This window comes from Camarhynchus parvulus, chromosome 3, assembly GCF_901933205.1.
Source record: "Camarhynchus parvulus chromosome 3, STF_HiC, whole genome shotgun sequence".
Lineage (NCBI taxonomy): Eukaryota > Metazoa > Chordata > Aves > Passeriformes > Thraupidae > Camarhynchus > Camarhynchus parvulus.
Genome location: NC_044573.1, coordinates 17,350,305 through 17,370,093, shown reverse-complemented (window position 1 = coordinate 17,370,093; position 19,789 = coordinate 17,350,305). Strand labels below are relative to the sequence as shown.

Sequence of the window (19,789 nt, the reverse complement as noted above, 5' to 3'; positions counted from 1 at the left end):
CAAGATTTCACTTCTGAGGCAGTGGTCTTCAGGGAGTGTATGTGGTGGCACAGCCTTACTCATCATGCTTAGTCTCCAGCTCATGGAATGAGTGTTAGGTCCTTAATATTTTTAGCAGGCAGTGTTTCTATCTGTCGACAGTTACTGCTGTAATTTCTTGTCCTGACATCAGATTTCTTGTACACAGAACCAGTATTTCAACTCTGCATTTCTTCCATTCCCTGCCTTTGCTGCCTTTATTACTGTGCACAGGCTCCTGTCACATCCTGTAGCCTTAAAGAGAACTCTGTACCTGGAAGTAAATAAACGAATTATCTCAACATCCACAAGCCTGAGGGATTTCCCAGAGACACTGCTGAAGGCTGGAGATATCTTCCCTGAAGAGCAAGTGCTGTTTGTGCAGCTTCTCCCAGTAACGTGATCCAGCCCCCATCAGTGCTTTTGCTTCACTATGAAAATTATTCATTTTTCATTTAATCTAGAAATTGGTGCAGTCAGCTGCAAATCCTTCACATGTGGACAAGCTTAAACCAAGTCAAGAGAATGTCAGTGTAACCACAAATTAGGCCTGACCTTAATCTGAGTAGTAAGACATAAGAGCTATAAAATGCCTCTGGGTCCTTTTCCACCAATATTCTGGCCTTTCCACATGGTTCCAAAAAATACTTATTTCCCTCTCTCCAGTCCAGACTGCAATCCATGCTGTGCAGGAGATGGTCAGTGCTTTTAAGTTGTTGACTCAATCCTTTATCTTTTATTTTGTTCATTCCTTCATGACATAGTAAAGCTTTACTGTTTTTCTGGGATTCAAATTTACATACTTTCCAAGGAAGCAGTACTTCAGTCCTTCAGTCGTTTTCTAAATATCTGCCCTGGTTCTAGACCAAGTGCTTTAAGTTTTTCACACTAGCAATTTGTTCTTTTCATCAAAGATATCTGCTACGTCTTCATCATGTTGTTCCTTTTATCATTTATAATTGCAAAATCTTGTTGTAACATGCTGCCTAAACACATTTCCCTTTTAATATACTGGAAGAACGTTGAACTGGAAAAAAGCCCCAGAGTAATTTAAATCAAGGAATCTAGATTTTTAAAGATAGTTGAAAAATTCTGAAATTACTTCAAATTACTGCTCTTAATTGATTTTTTTTTAAATAAAGTGTAAATGTCCTGATAATCATATTCAAAGTCTGCCAACCAGTTTCTGGTACCAGAAACTGGTGTCTTCCACATTGCCATCTCTTTTGTTTCCTAAAGTGGTGGTGTCAAAGGCAGTGCCTCTGATCTCATCTTGCTATATTAAATTAAAGAAAATAAAATAATCTAATATAAGCATTCCCTTAGTATGCAGGAGTCTTAAACCCTGTCATCTTGTTTAGATTGTTTTGACACATATAGCATGCAGTGGGGTGACTGGTAGCTGTGAGCTGACCTTGTGAGCTGGCTCCTTTGGGTGATTCCAAAAGTCATTGCCTGCTTCTAGGCCCAGGTGGATTTGGTTTCCCATGAGAGTGTCTCTCTTTCTTCCCTTCTGCCTCTTCCACAGTAGCCCAGTCATGCTTTCATTGTGCCCCTGTTCACTCCAGGATGTATCTGAGAGTACCTTGGCCTGAGTGCTACTGAATTTCTCCAACATCATCATGAAGGATTTATAATGGTGTGCAAAGTCCAGCTCCTCATCAGAAACAGTAGAGCAGCTTTGAAGGAAATTCAAAACCATCAAAACCACCAAAATTGCTGCTGTTGTTGTTTTACCATTCTCTGTTTTCTCTTCAGTTTGCTTTTTATCCCTTTACTTTTTGTCCTTTATTCCACTTCATGAAGATCATGCTGTGCCGTTCTACTTTGTTCACTTATCTCTGCACTTCCTGAAACAGCAGGAGTCCAGATCCCAGGATCACCTGTATGAGTTTAAGTGGAAACAGAGGGGGTGTCTCAGAGAGTTGGGAGTGTTTCACACCTGAAGCACAGTCTGTCAGGTCACAGGTCTGGTCGCAGATCTTGGATTGGCTGCAAGGAGATGTTCTTCTCCATCCCTCTGGCTCAATCTGGGGCAGCTTGGAAGAAAGCTGAGCCTTTTAGAGCCCAAGGAGAACACATGGAGGGGAGCCCAGGGAAGTCATGGTGCTCAGCTGAAGCACAGGGGTCCTGCTTCACAGGCTGCTGCTCCATCACACACATGGTGGATAAGTGGGACACTGGAGTGGGAACTTTTTTCTCCTGTCTGTGCCAACAAGAGCCTTACCCTATATCAGCAGAGGTCTGTGAAAGATGTTGATTAGTTACAGGGCAATTGAGGGAGCAGCTGGTTTGGAAAAAGTAGTAGACATAAAAAAATCAACAGGCTCATAAAATGGGAATTATAGGTGCTGTGGAGATAAAGGGATAAAGATGCAGTTGTATGACCTTCATGACAGCAGTGTGGGCCTAAAGTGCAAGCTTCAGGGCTGGGAATGAGGTTGAGTGTGTTTCCAAGCCATGAGTGATCAGCACCAATCCTGGTCCAAACCTCTGGGATTCAGAATTATGGCATCATGGTACAATATTTAGGATCCTTTTTGTTTATATGATGTTTGAATATACCCATGTCCTATATTTATAGTTTGTATTTTTTTGTCCTGTCTTGATATTTTAAAGTTCCTTTAGTTACTGTCTTGTTTCTTCAGACATACTTTAGCCTCCTCCTTTTTATCATTTTTACACACATGCATGTGTACATAGGAAAAAAATGTTAGTGGAAGTCTGAACAAGTGTAGATACCATTTGATATGAGATCTAAAAGTGAGTAAATATAATGTATCTACTTACTTTGAAAGTACTAATCTAGCTTTTATGGACTTGAATTTCATTATATATTTGTATTGAAAATGTGAGTCAGGATTTTTTCTGGGATCTGCTTCACAATTCAGAACTTGCTATTTGGTCTTCTTCAGGTTACTTACTCTTTCTGTGCCATAATTTACCTACATCATCATCATAACTGTAATTATAATAATCGCCAACTTCATAAAACATTATGGGGCTCATTTATGAGTTATATTCATAAGCTGCTCTGAGAAACTTGGTAGAAAGATTCCATAAAAATATAATTACAATTATTATTTTATTTAAAATGTGTGTAGCTTACAAACAATGCTAATGAAAAGTAGTGCAGTAAAGCACTTTTAACTTATTCATCAATCACTTGGATGAAGGGGCACATGCCTGCTCAGCAAGTTCACTGGTGCCAGGAAGCTGGGAGCAGTGGCTGATACCCCAGAGGGCTCTGAGCCCTTCAGAGGGACCTGGACAGCCTGGAGAGATGGGCAGGGAAGAACCTCCTGGAATTCCACAGGGGCAAGTGCAGGGTCCTGCACCTGGGCAGGAACAGCCCCAGGCACCAGCACAGGCTGGGGTGACCTGCTGGGCAGCAGCTCTGCACAGAAGGACCTGGGGCTGCTGCTGGACAAGGAGCTGTCCCTGGGCCAGCCCTGCCCTGGGGACAAGAAGGCCAAGGGGACCCTGGGCTGCATCAGGAACTGCATTGCCATCAGGGCAGGGAGGTGATCCTGCCCCTCTGCTCAGCCCTGGGGAGGCCAGTCTGGAGTGCTGGGTCCAGTTCTGGCATCCTCAGGACAAGAGAGACCTGGAGCTCCCGGAGAGGGTCTGGCAGAGGGGGACAGAGATGATGAAGGGACTGGAGCACCTCAGTTCTGAGGAGAGGCTGGGGGAGCTGGGGCTGCTCAGCCTGGAGAAGAGACACTGAGAGGAACCTCATCCATGTCTGTCAGTGCCTGCAGGGAGGGGCCAGAGCATGGACCAGGCTCTGTCCAGAGGCAGTGGGACAAAGGGGCAGGAGCTGAGGCTCAGGAAGTTCCACCTGAACATGAGGAAGAACTTCCCTGTGCAGTGCCTGAGCACTGGGACAGATTGCCCAGAGGCTGTGGAGTCTCCCTCACTGGGGATAGCCAAGAACCATCTGGACACCATCCTGTGCCTTGTGCTCTGGGATGGCCCTGCTTGAGCAGAGAGGTTGGAGCAGATGACCCACAGTGGTCCCTTCCAGCCTGACCCATCCTGTGGTTTTGGGAAAGCAGCAATTCATGAGTGTGCTCTCACTGTACCTGACATAGTTGCTTACTGAGCATGATGTTCCAGGTGGTAGCATTCCTCCTAGTACAGGAGGAGACTTTAAAACCTAGGCAAGGTACAGTGATCACTGCTGTGGGATGTACTGTACAAGGTGAGGAGTAGCAAGTCTCACCAAGCTGGGAACTCAGTACCTGGAGCCTTTCTGAGGATACAGGAACTGAAGGTCCTTCTGCTGCCCAGACCCATCTGAACCTGAACATGGCGGCTTTGGCACCCATTCTGCAATATGGAGAACTGGGAGCCTGGGGGAAAACATTTTGACTCAAGTTACCAGAGGTTTGGCACAGGGAACAGCCACCGCTGAGGCCAGGCTCTGCCTTTATTGGAGCAGGAGTTTCCAGCAGAGACCCCCATATGTTTAATGAATTGCTTCAGTTTAAAGATACATCCAGAAGTGGACAGACTGGAGTCTTCTTCCGGACTTATTTAATTATTTGCATTTTAATCATAACTCAGCTTGTTCCCTAAAGCATTCATTTTTTTTTTTTGAGTGATGTGTTGCATGTACATATGGAAATACTAACCTTAATGCTGTGTGTTCCTACAGATGAGGATGAGGATGATGATAATATTGAGATAGATACTAATGAGGAGGCTCCTGAATGCTCTGTTACTGGAGGTGGAGATGAACTTACTAACCTAGAAAATGACCTTGATTCAACGGGTAATTTAAATAATGGCTATTTTGTGTATTTTGCATGACTAACACTCCATCATCATATAAATACTGATGTGCTGCTTGTCTCTCTGTCAGCTTTATTCCCATGTGCCTTTTCAGGTCTCTTAAACCCTAATGTTTAAAATCAACGAAATCATTATTTTGAACAATGTCAGACTTAAATGTCTCTCTTGCTCTTTTGATGGGGAAGGGGGCCCTTAGCCACATGGGTAAGGCAGAGCCACCTGAGAGCACCCTGCCTCAGGTGCTCTGGGTTATGCCACGTGGGCAGAGGGATGAGCAATTGTGTGGGTGACTACAGCTGCCACTCTGCACTGCCATCATGGCCCATCTGCTCAGGGAAGAGGAGCAAATGTGTCTTTCTGTGTTCATATAGACTTGGTGTCTCTCTGGTGCCTTCCAAGGACCAGTTCATGTGTTTACACGTTGTTGCCCCAGTGAGGGGCATGGAGGTATAAATATGAGCAGAAGCAGTCCTATTTACTTAACAGTGTTCAAATAACAAGGGTTTTATAAACACATGAAGTCACAGGAGTGTTACTCCCCCCTTTCAAAAAAAAGCCCAGCTGGAATTTAGGTGTTAAATGTGGTGCTGAATACATTGCAATCCTACTGTTAGCTCAGACCTGGAGTAACCTGGCCAGTACAGGACTGTGTCTTGAAACAGGCAGTACAAAAGAGAATATCTTCAGCATCCTCTGGCTTGATTCTGCCCATGCCAGCTAGACCCAAATGTGTAGTTCATAATATGTTAAATCAGAACATTATTTAGTGTTTTTTCTTTGTAAATTAAACCAACAATGGTGTGTACATAGCACTTTGTAGTCTTGCTTGCATGCAAAGGATTTGAGTAATGTCCTTTATTTTTTTCTGCTTGAGGATTTCCAGACACATAAGAAAATATATTTAGTGTTTCCAGCACTTGAATTTAGTTTACTTAAATCAGAATCCTGTCAAATAATTTTCCAATAAAAAGTGGGTAATTTTAGAAGGAAGAGAAGCTGAATAATTGAATAGTCCTGTCCTATTGCCCAGTGACCTACCAACATTTATTTCTGTGGGCCTTTTTTTCTGAGATGTACCTTTTCAGGGATACAAACCCACTGCCCAGTTCTCTATGTCCACCATGGGGAGACATCCTGGAAAAGACCTGGGACATGATTCTGCAGTTCAGTCTGCACAGTAGCCAGGGGTACAGACAAGTAAGAAAGAAGATGGGCAATAAAACAGAAAGCAGTCTAGTGCTGTGGTAGAAATTAGACTACATGGATTTTGGTTTAAATCTGCCAGTCATACCAAGTGTAGGCTTAATCTCCTGGAAACACCTAAAAGTACAACTGTTAAGTGACATCTCAGATTTGGGATCATTATGGACCGTCTTAATTAGTCCCCTGCTGAATCTTAGCCCCTCTTATCTCTCTCAAGAAGAGGAAACTTGTTTTTACTCCTTCTTGGTTTTAAGTACTGCTTCTGTCTGTATTTGTCAGTGTTTCTACGTGTTGTGAACCTCTTATATCATGGTTATTACATGATGTTTATGTATAAACCCACAAGAACGTGCATGTACTTACATGTGAGCCTCAGTTAAGGACACCCTGACTGGGTGTGCCAGAGGAAAGGGAAACTATCCTTTTTCATAATCCAACCCAGCCCACTGCTGCTGGAGACAGGCAGCATTTGACTGCCCACATGCCAAAAATGTTTTGGCTAATATGCATTGGAGTGCTCCAAACCTTGGAAGGAGCTGTGGGGCTAAACAGTCATGGCTCCACTTTCCACACCAGCTAGAAGTCACCACCCTGCAGTGAAAAACTCAGGTTGTGCCTGTGGGAAAACACAGACCTGCTCTTTCCTCTGCCTGTGACCCAAGGCCCAGGTGTAAGTGCATCCCATGTGCAGGTGATGCTCTGCTGGCTCCATGCAAGGGTGATTCCTCCCATGGGGCTGCATGTAGAGTGTGTGTCTGGGGGCTTCTGTGCCAGTGTTCCTCTGCTCCCCTGCCCAGGGGCAGCTCCACAGTCTGTGCTGCAGCTTGCTATTAGCACCTTCCTCCTCCTTATGTGTGCATGTGTGTGTAGGTAACTCCACGTGTAGGTGGGTTACAAATTCACACAGTCAACATTGACATACAGAATGAGTATTAGTGGGAGGTAAAGTTCTCAAATGCTGTTTATTTGGGCTCTGATCCAGGTTGCTAAAATTGATTAAAAAATTTGAGGGCTTCAGCAGACTTCGAGTCTGTCCCTTTGATGCAGTTCTGAAGCATTTTATGATTCCTAGTTTCAACATATTCTATGAATCATAGTAAATTATTACTATAAAGTGGTCTTTTTTGATACTGAAATTTTAGGAGAAGCTGTGCCGAGAAGGATGAACTAGTAGTTCATAAACTCGAGGAGTTATCAGTATGTAAATTATATGATAAATTTTCATCTTTAAATAAATGGCTTTTTAAGCATGTTTTTATACCAAAGTATAGGTATGTACCCATTGGGAGTAACTTTAAACATTATCTACTTTCTGTGTTTTTCATCTGCTGTCTGCAAGCATGTTTACTTGTTCAGCTAAGAGTCATGTATGTTTCCCAAGGAAAAAATCTATGTATGTTACACAAATCTGCACCAATCCCAATCACAAAAACAATTCCTTCTATTATTTTTAAGTTCAAAATGATAGCAAAGTGAATTAAATCTACCTTTTAAATTCCTACATTGTTGTAGCGAGTCTGCATTGAAATGCATCTCACTCTGTTGTATGTGGTATTTGCATATTTAGCAGAACAAAACAGTAAGTTGGTGGATTTGAAGCTGAAGAAGCTCCTAGAAGCTCAGCCACAGGTGGCAAATTCACTCTCCAGTGCTGCTCAGAAAACTGTAACAGATAGCTCAGAGCAAGACATTAAGGTAAGTTTTGCTTAATGCTTTTGTTTTGGTACCTGTGTGTTATGATCAAGGGTTTGTATTTTGTGAGGAGGAAAATATTTCTTACTGAATCTTTCAGAGTCAGAAACACAGAAAATCTTCATGGCAATGCAGTTAGGTTTGCAATGCACTGGGTTTTTTCCTGTTGATTGATCAACACGTTTTCTTTTTTTTTATTTTTTTTTCCTTAATCTTGATCCTTGTCATTGGCAGAACATTAACAGCTATAAGAAGCTCTCTCAATTCTCCTGCTCAGGTTGTTACTGATATCAGAAATGCAGCACGGGCTCCATCCTGCTGCTGGTGCAATCAGCAGCTGGACTACCTGACCTGAATGGAAGTGGGGTTGGACTCTCAGAGATTTGTTTCCCTCCCAGTCGTGGTCCTCTGTTTTTCCTACATTAAAATTAAGCTGTGGTACACTTTAAAGGCTTCCATACTTTGGGTGCTTGATGAGTGCTTCTGAGAAAAACGGACACGAGTATGTGGTGTATATGGGCACTTTGCCTATTCTTAATGTTCACCACTTCAGCATAAAGTGCCCACCAATCAATTTTCCATTTCATTTTCTTAATTAGACCCCTTTTGTTCTCGCTATTCTATTTTTTAAAAATAGTCCCTGAATGTCATTAATATCCCTATGGCTCTGGGGCACTTCCAGTTGGGTATAACTTTTCACCCACCTGCAGTCTGTGGGGAGAGCACTGCTGACTGAAAGGATTTCCTTCCCCAGATACAGAGATGCTTTGAAGTCCCAAAACAATGACTTTCATTGCTTTTCCCTTACACTGTCGGTTCCTATAAATTGGTGATGAAAGTGTGTGGCAGCAGCAGAGGACTTTCGGTCTCTATCTTTGAACAAAAGGAAGCCTGGATCAAGTCTGATTTTTGCGTTCAATTTAGCTTTCTGCAGTGGATTTAATGCAAAATGAAGCTGGCCCAAGAATAATACAATGGATTGAAAAGGCTAACTGAATTAGTGGGCTTAGAGGAATACATTTGTAAAGTGGCAGAAGTCCCTAGTCATAAAAAGGTTTCTTAAAATGGGATTTACTAGCTAATCACACTGATATTTTAGCATGTTGCCAGGCCTAAAAAATTAGCCATGTTTGTTTATTTTGGTAAAGACTCTAGTTTAGGCTGTCAGATGGTTATTATACTAATAACAAGAAGCCATCTTTTATTTAACCAAAATCTTACAACCACCTGACTAGTGCTGCTAAAAAGTCATCCAGAGGTATAAGCATTACTTGTTTAAGCCTTAATTCTGTGCAATGACACACAGGCTGCCTCTTAGGGTAATTTGGTATCATCTAACCTGACAAAAAATTGTATTTCTCTATAAAAAGCATTTGTGAATGAGGTTGATTTTTTTTAAGGTTCTCCCACAAAAAGGTGCAACTTAACAGTTTATCTCTGCATGCGTCTTTTCTAAGGAAGAGTTGAAAGGCGGCGTTATAAGGAATATATGGTGTCCATCTGTTCTCATGGAGCTCTTGGCATTGAGGTGGATTTATTTTTTAATAAAATGCAGTTTACAGGTTTCTAAATGAGGCATTCTGTGTTTGTGGAAAAGGATAAACTGTTACCTTCCCTTGGGGATTGTGTATCCCCGGCCTCCTTGAGGCGAGAGAATAGGCCGTTGGAGAACTCCCTCATTACCGATTGTCTCAATGCAGAGGAAGGGCAAAGTCTTGGTAGCTTTTGATAACCAGTTTCAGCATTCAGCAGGCTTAGCTATTAGTCATGCATCTTAGCCTTTCCCTATTTACTTTCAAAACACTTAATAAAAATAATAAAAGATTAGGTATAAAATGAAATATTTGTTTGGTACACAGCACCTCGGTATCTGCAGCTTCCACACACCACAGTGGTTCAGTCTTCTGGGATATTTTGTGTTGATAGAATCATTTGAATTTGTTACCAGTATTAACATAGGAAGCCCTGGAAAAGATAATTGTAGTTTCCTTAGCTGTAAAGGGCTTACTTACAAATCTGGCTTTGGAAAGTTATAGCTGATGAAATGCAGTTCAGTGGGGTAGCATTATAATCCTACCTTTTAGACTTCATCCAGCATTAGTGGTTTATCTCAATGGGCATAAAATTAGAAACTAGTTCTTCTTGTCATACAAGTCTATGGCACTACAGAAAACAACAGATTTCTGTACTGGGCAGGGAGAGAGGCTAAAGGCAACACGCTTTAAAATGATACAGATCGTGTTCAGGGGCAGAGACGCTGCGACTTGGCAGCAGCACACGCAGGTCTTGGCACAGCAAAGGTGCAGAGGAGCGAGTTTTTGTTTAAAATGGGCATCGCTGGCAAATGCCGGTCACAATGAAGAGGTCTGCTTGGTAAAGAAGTAGAGAGTTCTGCAGGAGGGTGCCCACAGAGCAAAAAGCCAGTCGTTGCCACCACATATTGAAAAAAAAAAAAAAAAAAGGAGAAGGAAAAGTTAATCACTCTTCTACTTTTTTCCCTGCAGCTGAGACTTCCATCCAATATAAACCACAGCCTGAGTTGTGAAATCCACTTTGTAAAAGCTGTGTCCTGTCCCCTCACAAAAACATACCTTTCAAATTAATGTCTTCCCGCGTGTAAACAAAAGAAACTGTTGTGTGTCTGGTTTTTTCCCAGCAGAATGGAACAGAGGAACATCGTGCTGAGCGATCACAAAAAGCAGCAGAACGGTTTAGAAATCCCGTTGTGTTCAGCAAGGACTCGACCGTCAGGAAAACTCAGCTCCAGTCTTTCAGTCAATACGTGGAGAGCAGACCAGGTAGGAGAAAATATAAAACCTGTTTTCCCATCTTATGATTTAATAATATTTAACAATAAATATATGAAAACCCGATAATGTAAGTCCACATTTCAATACATAAATATCAAGCTTTATAATAATTTTACATGTCTTTTCCCTTTTTTCAAGAGATGAAAAGGCAGAGATCAATACAGGAAGATACAAAGAGAGGAAATGAGGAGAAGGCTGCGATAGCTGAGACTCAGAGGAAGCCATCAGAAGATGAAGTGCTTAATGTATATTAATTTTTTGTCTGGTTTCATGATTGCTGATAATTCCAAACTGTATGTGGAAATAGTGCCTTTATTTGTTAAAATGAGATGTTAGGGTTTTTTAGATGTCAATCTCCAGTGCATTCAAAGCAGAGTGAGAGGGGTGCACTGTTGAATTAGTCTGCAGTGTGGTGATAATTGTCAGATAAAAAAAATGAATTTTTCAGAGTTCCACAGCCCCAGCTTCCTTGAGACATTTCCATCAGGGCACTTCCCATAAAGAGATTCCAGTATTGATCTACCGGGAGGATTTTAATTATTACAATAGCAGATACCGCAGAGCTGCAGTTAGAGGGAAGAGTCACATGAGACCTGCTAGAATTTCTCAGCCAACCCATTTTGTTGGCTTGGGTTAATGGGTGTTCAACCTTTCCATTATCCAGATCAGCCGTGAATTACTAGCTGAATGATGTTTGCATTAATATAATATATATGGTAATTTCTTCACTTAATTAACGGGGAGGTTCAGCTCAGTAGGGGTATGGGCTGATCATGTGTAAAATTGATTTGTGAGGGAAATATTTGATAGACCGCAGGGAGAAAGCTGGTTTTGATGGACAGCTGCGGGACAGAAGCAGGAAGAACCAAGTTTTAACCTGAATTTTTTTTGTCTGAAAGCACAACACAGCCTTTGAGGGTGGTTGTTTGTTGGTCTCCACAGTTTATCTGAACACATTTGTCATTTTTGCTGAGGCAATCTGGAGCTGAGTAGCAATTTTGTACTGCTGTCATATCTACACCAAAACATCGAACTTTTTACGAGCCGGAGTTATTTTTAGCCCAGTAGTACTTTTGCAGAGCTGAAAAGGTCTGGCACAGTGAGTTCACATTATATATGCAGATGATACACATGAACTCTTGGGATATTACAGCCTGACACAGCATTTCTTTTCATCTTCTAATAGCAATTGTTAACAATTATACATGCTGACATTAGGGAAGTTTTCATACTATTTTCAATTAATTATAGTTGATGAAAGGCAATATATTGCACATCACTTCAACTACCCGGAATGAATTTTTTTCTTTCTTCAGGGTCTGCTCTCAGGGAGTTTTGGTTTTGTTGTTGCTGTTTTTCTGGCTATACAACAGGTAGAAAAAGGTTTTCCATTAAAGATGCTACTGTTGGCTATTGTGTAGGAAGAGAGGGACCAGATTAATGTCCTTAAATTTGGATATCTGAAATTTCAAAGTTCTGTGCTCATTGCTGGTCCTGGGAGCTCATGCATGCTGTTAACTTTCACTTTGAACATGTCTTTATTTGAAATAATATGCTGATGTGTTTATTATGCCTTCTGCCTGCATATGAAGCTGAATTGATTATTTCAGACACATTTACAGAAAAACAACTGAAAGTGTTCAGTGAAAGTATCTGAGACCCTTATGCAGCAACAAGTTAGCCTCTAGTAGGGAAATAAGTCTCAAAATGGAAAAAGCCTGTGTATTTTTCTGTTCACAAATGACAGTGATTTTTGTTTCTTCCTTTACAGGGTGTAGATGAAACATGAAATAATTTTGTCAGGGTTGTTTTTTACCTATTTAAAGCCCAGGCTCTGGGTCAGGTGTAGGAGGAAAAAAGTTCATGGAAGGTTAGTTGGAAAGAGTAACATGTTTATCTTAACTTATGCAAAAACATGCTTCAGGAATTACATTTTAGCATTGTGTACAGCCACAACACTGTGTGAAAGTTGTTGAGCCACATGAGAATAAGTTGGAGGTACTGAATGCCTTTGCTTGGGCTCCTATGAGACAGGCAAACGCTTGGAGCTCTGTGTGGTCATGTGCAGGGCAATGCTGAGGAGTTACAGGGTACAAGAGGCAGACTTGGCTTGTTAGAGTGTTCCCACAGCTTTCTTGGTAAGGTTCAGTAGGGTTTATCCACGTGGCATCCCTGGGCTGCCTCCTGGCCAGGTGTGAATGGTGCAGAGGCAGGACAGCTCTGTTGGTCCCTGTGCACCTGAGTGCCTGCCCAGGGCCTTGTCACCACTTTCCAGGATGAGAGCTGGAGTTAATTAGTGGTGTTTTTACAGATCACCCTGTGGGCAGGCCAGTTCCTTCAGTCAGGGAAACCCAGAGGAGCAGGATGGCCCAGGCTGGGGGCCCTCAGTGCTACAGTTGGCTCAGAGGAGCTAAACAAGCCGGGGATCTTGTTCGGGGTTTGGTTTTAATCTTAAAAGCCCACTTTTTACTTGTCATTGGACACTCTTGTGCTAGTTTTTCTAGCCCTGAAAGTTAATGTTTTAAAACTGAATCAGACCTGAATGGAGTAGAAATGGCACATTAAATAGTACTTTATTTGTATTACTTTTCTTTTCATGGCACTTTTTTACAGCAGCTGTTAAGCACTTAGAAATAATTAAAGGAATTTCAAAATAACTGCCAGCTGGTAAAAAACTGCAAAATCAAATGTTCCCTGAGGAAAAAAACCAGGGTATTTTAATAAACAAATAAGGACATTTGGCAAAATTGTAAAGTTTATGAAATGTGTTAGCTTTTTGGTAGTGAGCATGATATTTGGTTGTTTAGGTAAGTGCCTTACTAAGTGTTTGTGGAAAGGAAAAATGCAACTTACAAGTGATGTTTTTTCTTCTTGTTTGTTCTCTTTAACAGAAAGGGTTCAAAGACACCAGTCAGTATGTTGTAGGAGAATTGGCAGCACTAGAGAATGAGCAAAAGCAAATTGACACCCGTGCCGCGCTGGTGGAGAAGCGCCTTCGCTATCTCATGGACACAGGTACGGTGCCCAATTACACTGTAAACAGTTTTGGCAAATTGAGCGTTCACAAACTCTTATAGAGTTTTGGAAGTGTGAATCTTTGAAGCCTGAATGTTCAGCAAAACTGCCTTGAAAATAAAAAGGCTGCGATTTGCAGCCACCTCTCTGGGCCCTGGTGATAAGAGTGCCTTCATGGGAAGTGATAACTTGCCCTGATACCGTGTGAGCCAGCACTATTGAACAGTGTGCTCATCCATGCAGAGTTGGAATACACATCTGTGCCTCATTGATATGCCACTGCTTAAAAAAAAAAAAAAAAAAAAAAAAAAAAGTAAGATCTTCACTGTTCTACTGATTCAGTGGGAAAAAAAAATTTGGCCAGCTAAAGCCATGTACTGCATGAAACAGCACAATACATGGAGGAAGGCTCCATTGACTAGATCACTGAAATTTAAGAATACTATCTGGTTACTGATGCTCCGCAATTATTTTACTTGTTTATTTTCAGGAGGATAGGTTTTAAAAGTCTGTAATACTTGGTGTTGTAGGTGCCATTGAAAGGATTAAAACATATGGGCAATTTTTTGTTAAAAGCATAATGGTTGTGGCTTCAACGATGAGCTTTAGATGGGTATTAAGTGCTGGTGGTCATCAGAGATGGAGAGGTTAAACCATATCAATTGTAAACAAAAGGTGCTTTGGTGTTTCAAAAATAAATAGTGTTGTGGATCCAAAAAATGTTCTTCCTGTCCAGGGGAAAAAAAGTTAGTTGGTCCAGATTAATTTGTGGGTAAATTGACTTTATTTGATGTCATAAGCTTGAAGCCCATCTTTAACTGAAATAATAGGTTTTAAAGTAAATTTGAATCCAGTGTTGTGTTTTGTAAAACAGATGAATTGACTTCAGTTAAAGTTCAATACTTTGAAATGAGCCTGCCACTTGTATCCAAATATTAGGGTGTTTTTTTCAACATATTTACTTTCTCACGTGCTGAAGTTTTTTGATTTTTTAAACTAATTTTACAAAAACATGTAAATCAGAAACTATTTCCATGCTGAGTGATGCTTGTTTAGTAGGACTTTTATCTATTATGGTCTTTTGAAGCACTTTTTCAAATGCATTGCATCTTGATCTTTAGTTATTTAGCTAGAAAAAATGTGTGTGTTGTCCTGCACTTTTGTGTACTTTTTTGTATTTGTGAAATGTATGTTCTGCACAAAAGAGCCAATACAATATTTCACAAGTCTTATACGTACTCCAAATACTGCCTATAGATACATATGGTGTCATCAGCATAGCACCTGGGGATTTTAAAAACTCTAATATGCACATTATTATTTTATTTATGTCATTTCATCCATTTTAAAAGTGATTTCTTGCTGATTCAAATTTCTTGTATTTTGAAGTACGACAGAAGTTGCTTTATTCTTCCTATCAGATCCATGGTGAGGTTATTTTTTTTTATAAGTGTCCTGCATAAAATAGGAGTCCAGCACACAGCTGGAGAGTAAGAATGTAGTTTAGAGGTTTGTAATGAGAATACTGATAAATATCCATCACTTCTTGGACTGGGGAGAAGGGGACAAGTGGTGCAGCCGTAATAAAATATTTACTTTTACTTTTAACATTTTCTGAGCATTCAGGATTTAATTGAAAGCAATTGATTTGACAAGTCAATTATAAGCATCCTGTTTATGTTCTCAGCTAAAAAAATGCGATTTAGGAGAAAATATGTGAAAACTGGAGTTTTTAACCTATAGTTAACTTTATAGCTTTGAAAGCAGGGATTCTCAAACTTCTCTAACTGTGGTTCCCATCTTACCAGAGAGCCTTCAGAGGATCTGCTGCATCTCATCTCATTAGTGGCTCTCTTTGTCAGGATAGCACTTGGTTGTCTTCCATACCTCTCAATGGGAAGTGATTCCTCAAGCAGACAAATCAGGAGCTCATGCCCATGTCCTCATCCCAGCATCTTCTGTCAGAGTCTGGGCATCTTCACCTCAGTGTCTGACTGAGAGAGAGATCTGGAAATAAAAATGATGAGTCAACACCATATGACCTGCCTGCCTGCACGGGCCACCAAATGGTCTGTAAAGCCAAGTCTGAAGGAAGAAAGTAACCACAGCATGGTAGCTAGAAAAGCCAGGAAGGGCTGTTGATGATGATCTCGGGGTTTTGTACACACCAGAAAGATGAGAAATATGAAATGCTGCCAGCTCTCAGAATTGTTCTGAAAAGTCTTTTGATGTTTGAGTTTTCTGAAAATGCAGGCTTTAGGAACAAGGAAGAGACTTGGGCATTTTCACTTGTAGTGAAAAGATCCTGAAAACTAAACATGAAGGACAAGAACCACAAATGAATTGGTTTAATAATTAACGCTCTTTTTAAATCACATCTCTTTCTTAATTTTGTAGTGCTTGGGGTTGTAATACTGGAGAAGCTCAGGCAAGTAAAGGTCTCTGCTGACCTTATTTCTCAGCAGTTGAAGCAGGGTACCATGTTTGTACATTTGTGTCAGGAAGGGCTTACACTGAATGATCCTAAAAACTGTTTGCAGGGTCATAGTCCCCATCAGTGTGGGAGAACATTTGGTACTGGGATTTTCAGCATCGTTTCTATGTATGCCAAGACCATGCAAGATAAATTAAACAACTGAGAGACTGCCATCATGACTCGGTCATTTGCCTTGAAATTAAATTCAAGAAGGTAGAGCATGGTATGCTCAACCCTGTTGTGTCTGCTGGGGATTGGACCATATTTTCCTTGTCCACTGTGCTTGGCCTAGTTCTTTAGTAAGACTTACTAGGAAGAAAGCACTGTCACTTGCTTCTCATCCTTCTCCAGCACAGAACTGGGGGTGTTTTTTCCACTGGGGAGACTCTTTGCCACCTGGCAGCTCTTCATCCTTAGGAGTTCAAGTGTCCTTTTTGTTGCTTAGCCAGGAGGGATTTTTTCAGCCAGCAGCTTGAACATTATTCTGTATCATTCATTTCAAATCATACATTCGTTTCACAGGAAAAGATTATGGTATCCTCTTCCTGTGAATCGAAACATTTGTTTTAGTATTCCACCTGTCTTGGTGGGAATTTCCTTACTATGGGCTAGTGATAAGACCAGAAAGGTATAGTGACTAATGCTTGGGCACTACAGGCTTTGATAAATGTGGAAGTCCTATGGTTTCACCAAAAGAGAAGCAACTGCAAGTATAAAGAATGCATGTTCTTGGTTAGATCCCAGCTCGTAGCATTGTTAGATATTTCACATTTTAGAGAAAGTTTCTAGCACTTAGGATTGCAAATAAAACGTTGAAAATGCCACCCTGACTGTGATAGGGATGCAGTGGCTGTGGATGGCTGGGAGAAGTGGAACCTGGAGGTTCCCAATGCCCCACTCCCTTTCTGGCATAAACAAGGAGAGAGGAGTCCTTGAGACAGCTGCCTCCAGTCCATTCCCCAGGATGCAGCCTGGATTGCAGAGTATCCATTCCACCTCTGCCTTTGGAGCTGCTGCCCTCCGTGAGGGAAGGGCATCTAATGGAAGTGGGGCTGTAGGAAGACAGCCCAGGTCCTTGTCTGCACATGGATTGCCATTTTCCTGCTCTGCTAGGGAGCTTTTTTGGCTGGGGAAGACAAGTTTCTGGCCCTTGGCCAGAAGGGAGCTGATACTTTCAAAGTTCGTCAGCTAGGCGCAGAGTTTGGAACTGGCTGAACCTTTGCATTTCCGGTGCCAGCTGCTCATGATTTGACTAGAAACACTTTCCTAAGATGTGTGAAAAAATAAAAGTTATTAAAATTCTTGGTTGCTGATTTCCATTTGAATCTGAGTAGTCACACTTTTATTAATATACAGTAATTTATGTCAGTGGTGGCATAACCTCAGTCCTCAGTCTTTGCACTTATAATGAAAATGTAACCTCACCTTGTTCCAGCACAGTGTGGTTACTGCTCCGTTGCAAAGCTGTGAGGGGAATCAGTGCTTCAGTGCCCTGAGCTCCCTGGAATAACTTCATGGCACCTTTGCTGTTGCTCTTGGGATATAGGTAAGAGTTTATCGGAGGGATTTTGCAACATCCACCCTATGAAGGACAACACCACAAAAACTTGCTGGATGCAAGTCTTTAGAGAGAAGGCAGCCCAGACATTCAGGTAAGAGGAGTGAGTTGAATGATTGAGTATCAAAGTATCATGATCTAATATTATTGATTTTTCTTCTTCCTCTGTTATAATGGCTTGAAGCTAAATGATGACAGAGGTAGGATTGTCTTGCTTTCCTTGGGATTGTATTTACCCGTGTTGTGCCTAACCTGCTATGGGTAAAATAGTTTTGTCTCTGCTTCTGGCATTGTCTTCCTCCACTGCAAATTCTTCCATCATTGCATTTTAAGGTGTCCATCATCTTGATATCCAAATGCCAATTAAAATGCAGAATTATCACATAGCACAGTTAAAATAAAAGTCAAAGCATCCTGGTTTACAAATCTCTTATCTGAAATTTATCTCTTTTTCAGTCACTGTTTCTTCAGTAATTGCATAAACAAGTATTTGAAAAAAAATTGTAGCTATCAGATATTTTGTTATCTGGCCACAGGGTATGAAGTGTTTTTAATTGTTTTTCTGATTAACTTCAGGCTCCCAAATTCAAGTAGAAGCATATTTGTGTTTTCAATGTGAGATCCTGTACCTTACTAATGGATGAGTATGTTTGTGGTACTGTACAAGGATTAATGAAAATTAAAAAACACCCTCTGCTGCTGCTGATTGACCACTGATGGTAAATGTAATTGAATTAGCAGTGCACTAAAATAAATGTAGACAAAATAAATATAGACAAGAAAATCTGGTGAAAGCTTCTGTAATGTTTTAGATTAATAGGCATACAGAATTCTTCACATTTTTTATTACGTTGTCCCTAGATGAATTCAAAGTAATTGGGGTGGTTAATTTTATTTACACAGAGCCGTTCACAGCGCATTAAATAATAGAGATAATTGAACAAGAATTGTCAAGTGTGTACTGATATCAGACATATTACAGAAGGGAATGTGCATAAAACTTCATTTCTATGCAGCCATTGTTTATGGTAATTAAGTACACAGATTTATCCCTTGGTTGCCTTCCAAGCTTATGGCAACTGCTATTGTTGTGCTCCATTAATATGTAATCAGGAAATAGTTTAATTTTCTAATCTGCAGTTTGAGAATTCACTTTCTAACAACTCTTAATTACTGCATTGCCCTAATGATGCTCATGGTTAGGAAAACTGAACCAATAAACTCCATGGAAGAAGCCAGAGGGGATTATACTTCCAGAGGTGGTGCTTACTTAATAAACTTGTTATGCCTTCACCAGAGGGAGCTCAGTGTCCTTCAAAAGCAACTAATTTTATATTTCAGAGTTGTACATACCCACGGTGCGAAGAGTTAATGCGCAGCATGTGGTGGGGGTGGCTGCAAATGTGATTCACTAGAGAACCAGATAAGCGATGCTATCACCATTTTGGTATTTTTCCTACTTTATACTAATTCTGGAATTTAATTGCACAGGAAATAATGCAGGTGGTTTAATCTATTGTTTTAAACTGTCCTCGTGGGTTTATTTTTGTCAAGTTTGTTTTCGTTCATTAGCCACGTTAGCTTAACGCAGTATCGTGAAATCTTGCACAGACAGATAAGCTCTATGTATTGACAGGTATCTCATAGTTACTGTTTGCAGGGTGAATGTTAAACAGTAAAGGGGTTTTCTCTTAATCATTTGCATTCTCCACTGGCCCATCATTCACCTTGATTGCTATTTCCATGCCGCTGCTGGACCTAGTGCAACTCTAATGCCAGAACTGAAGTTATTTTGGGTCTGTGCTATTGCTCTATGATGACAATCCAGCCACTGGGATCTTGCAGTCTATCTGTGCTGACCCTGCCCAGAAGCATATGGTCTTCTTAATGAGATCTGAAAAATGAGAGTTAACATCTGCTGAGACTCACCATTGCTGTGGTATAATACACCTTGGTGTATTGGTGGTTCCTCTAAGTGTAGCTAGTCCTTAAGGGTGCATCTTGACAAATTCTGCCTTTTTCGTGGCAATTATTGTAGCTTGAGTCTTTTACATGTTTATCTTCTGAATTAGGGGTCTTGTTTATTTTTCTTCAATGTGCACCCAATTTCAACACTGCATGTACTCAAAATGGGGCAGGATTACCATCTCCCAGCCACTATTTCACCCCTCCTTTTTCAGTGCATAAGCTTCCTTGTCAGTAGGACTAATTACACAGTTA

The 19,789-nt window shown here is 40.9% G+C and overlaps 1 protein-coding gene across 8 annotated transcripts in view; it reads left to right on the top strand.

Moving 5' to 3' along the window:
• The window catches only part of EHBP1 (EH domain binding protein 1), a 206,559-nt gene that overhangs the window by 156,511 nt on the left and 30,259 nt on the right, over window positions 1–19,789 (top strand). For 2 of the 8 annotated variants that reach the window (XM_030946204.1, XM_030946197.1), the window contains 5 exons: window positions 4,679–4,795; window positions 7,586–7,713; window positions 10,370–10,508; window positions 10,659–10,765; window positions 13,412–13,535. In XM_030946204.1, coding sequence (XP_030802064.1) covers window positions 4,679–4,795; window positions 7,586–7,713; window positions 10,370–10,508; window positions 10,659–10,765; window positions 13,412–13,535 — 615 coding nt within the window. Of the gene's footprint in view, window positions 1–4,678; window positions 4,796–7,585; window positions 7,714–10,366; window positions 10,509–10,658; window positions 10,766–13,411; window positions 13,536–19,789 lie in introns of all 8 variants that reach the window. The other 6 variants (XM_030946198.1, XM_030946196.1, XM_030946203.1 and 3 more) reach the window with 4 other exon arrangements.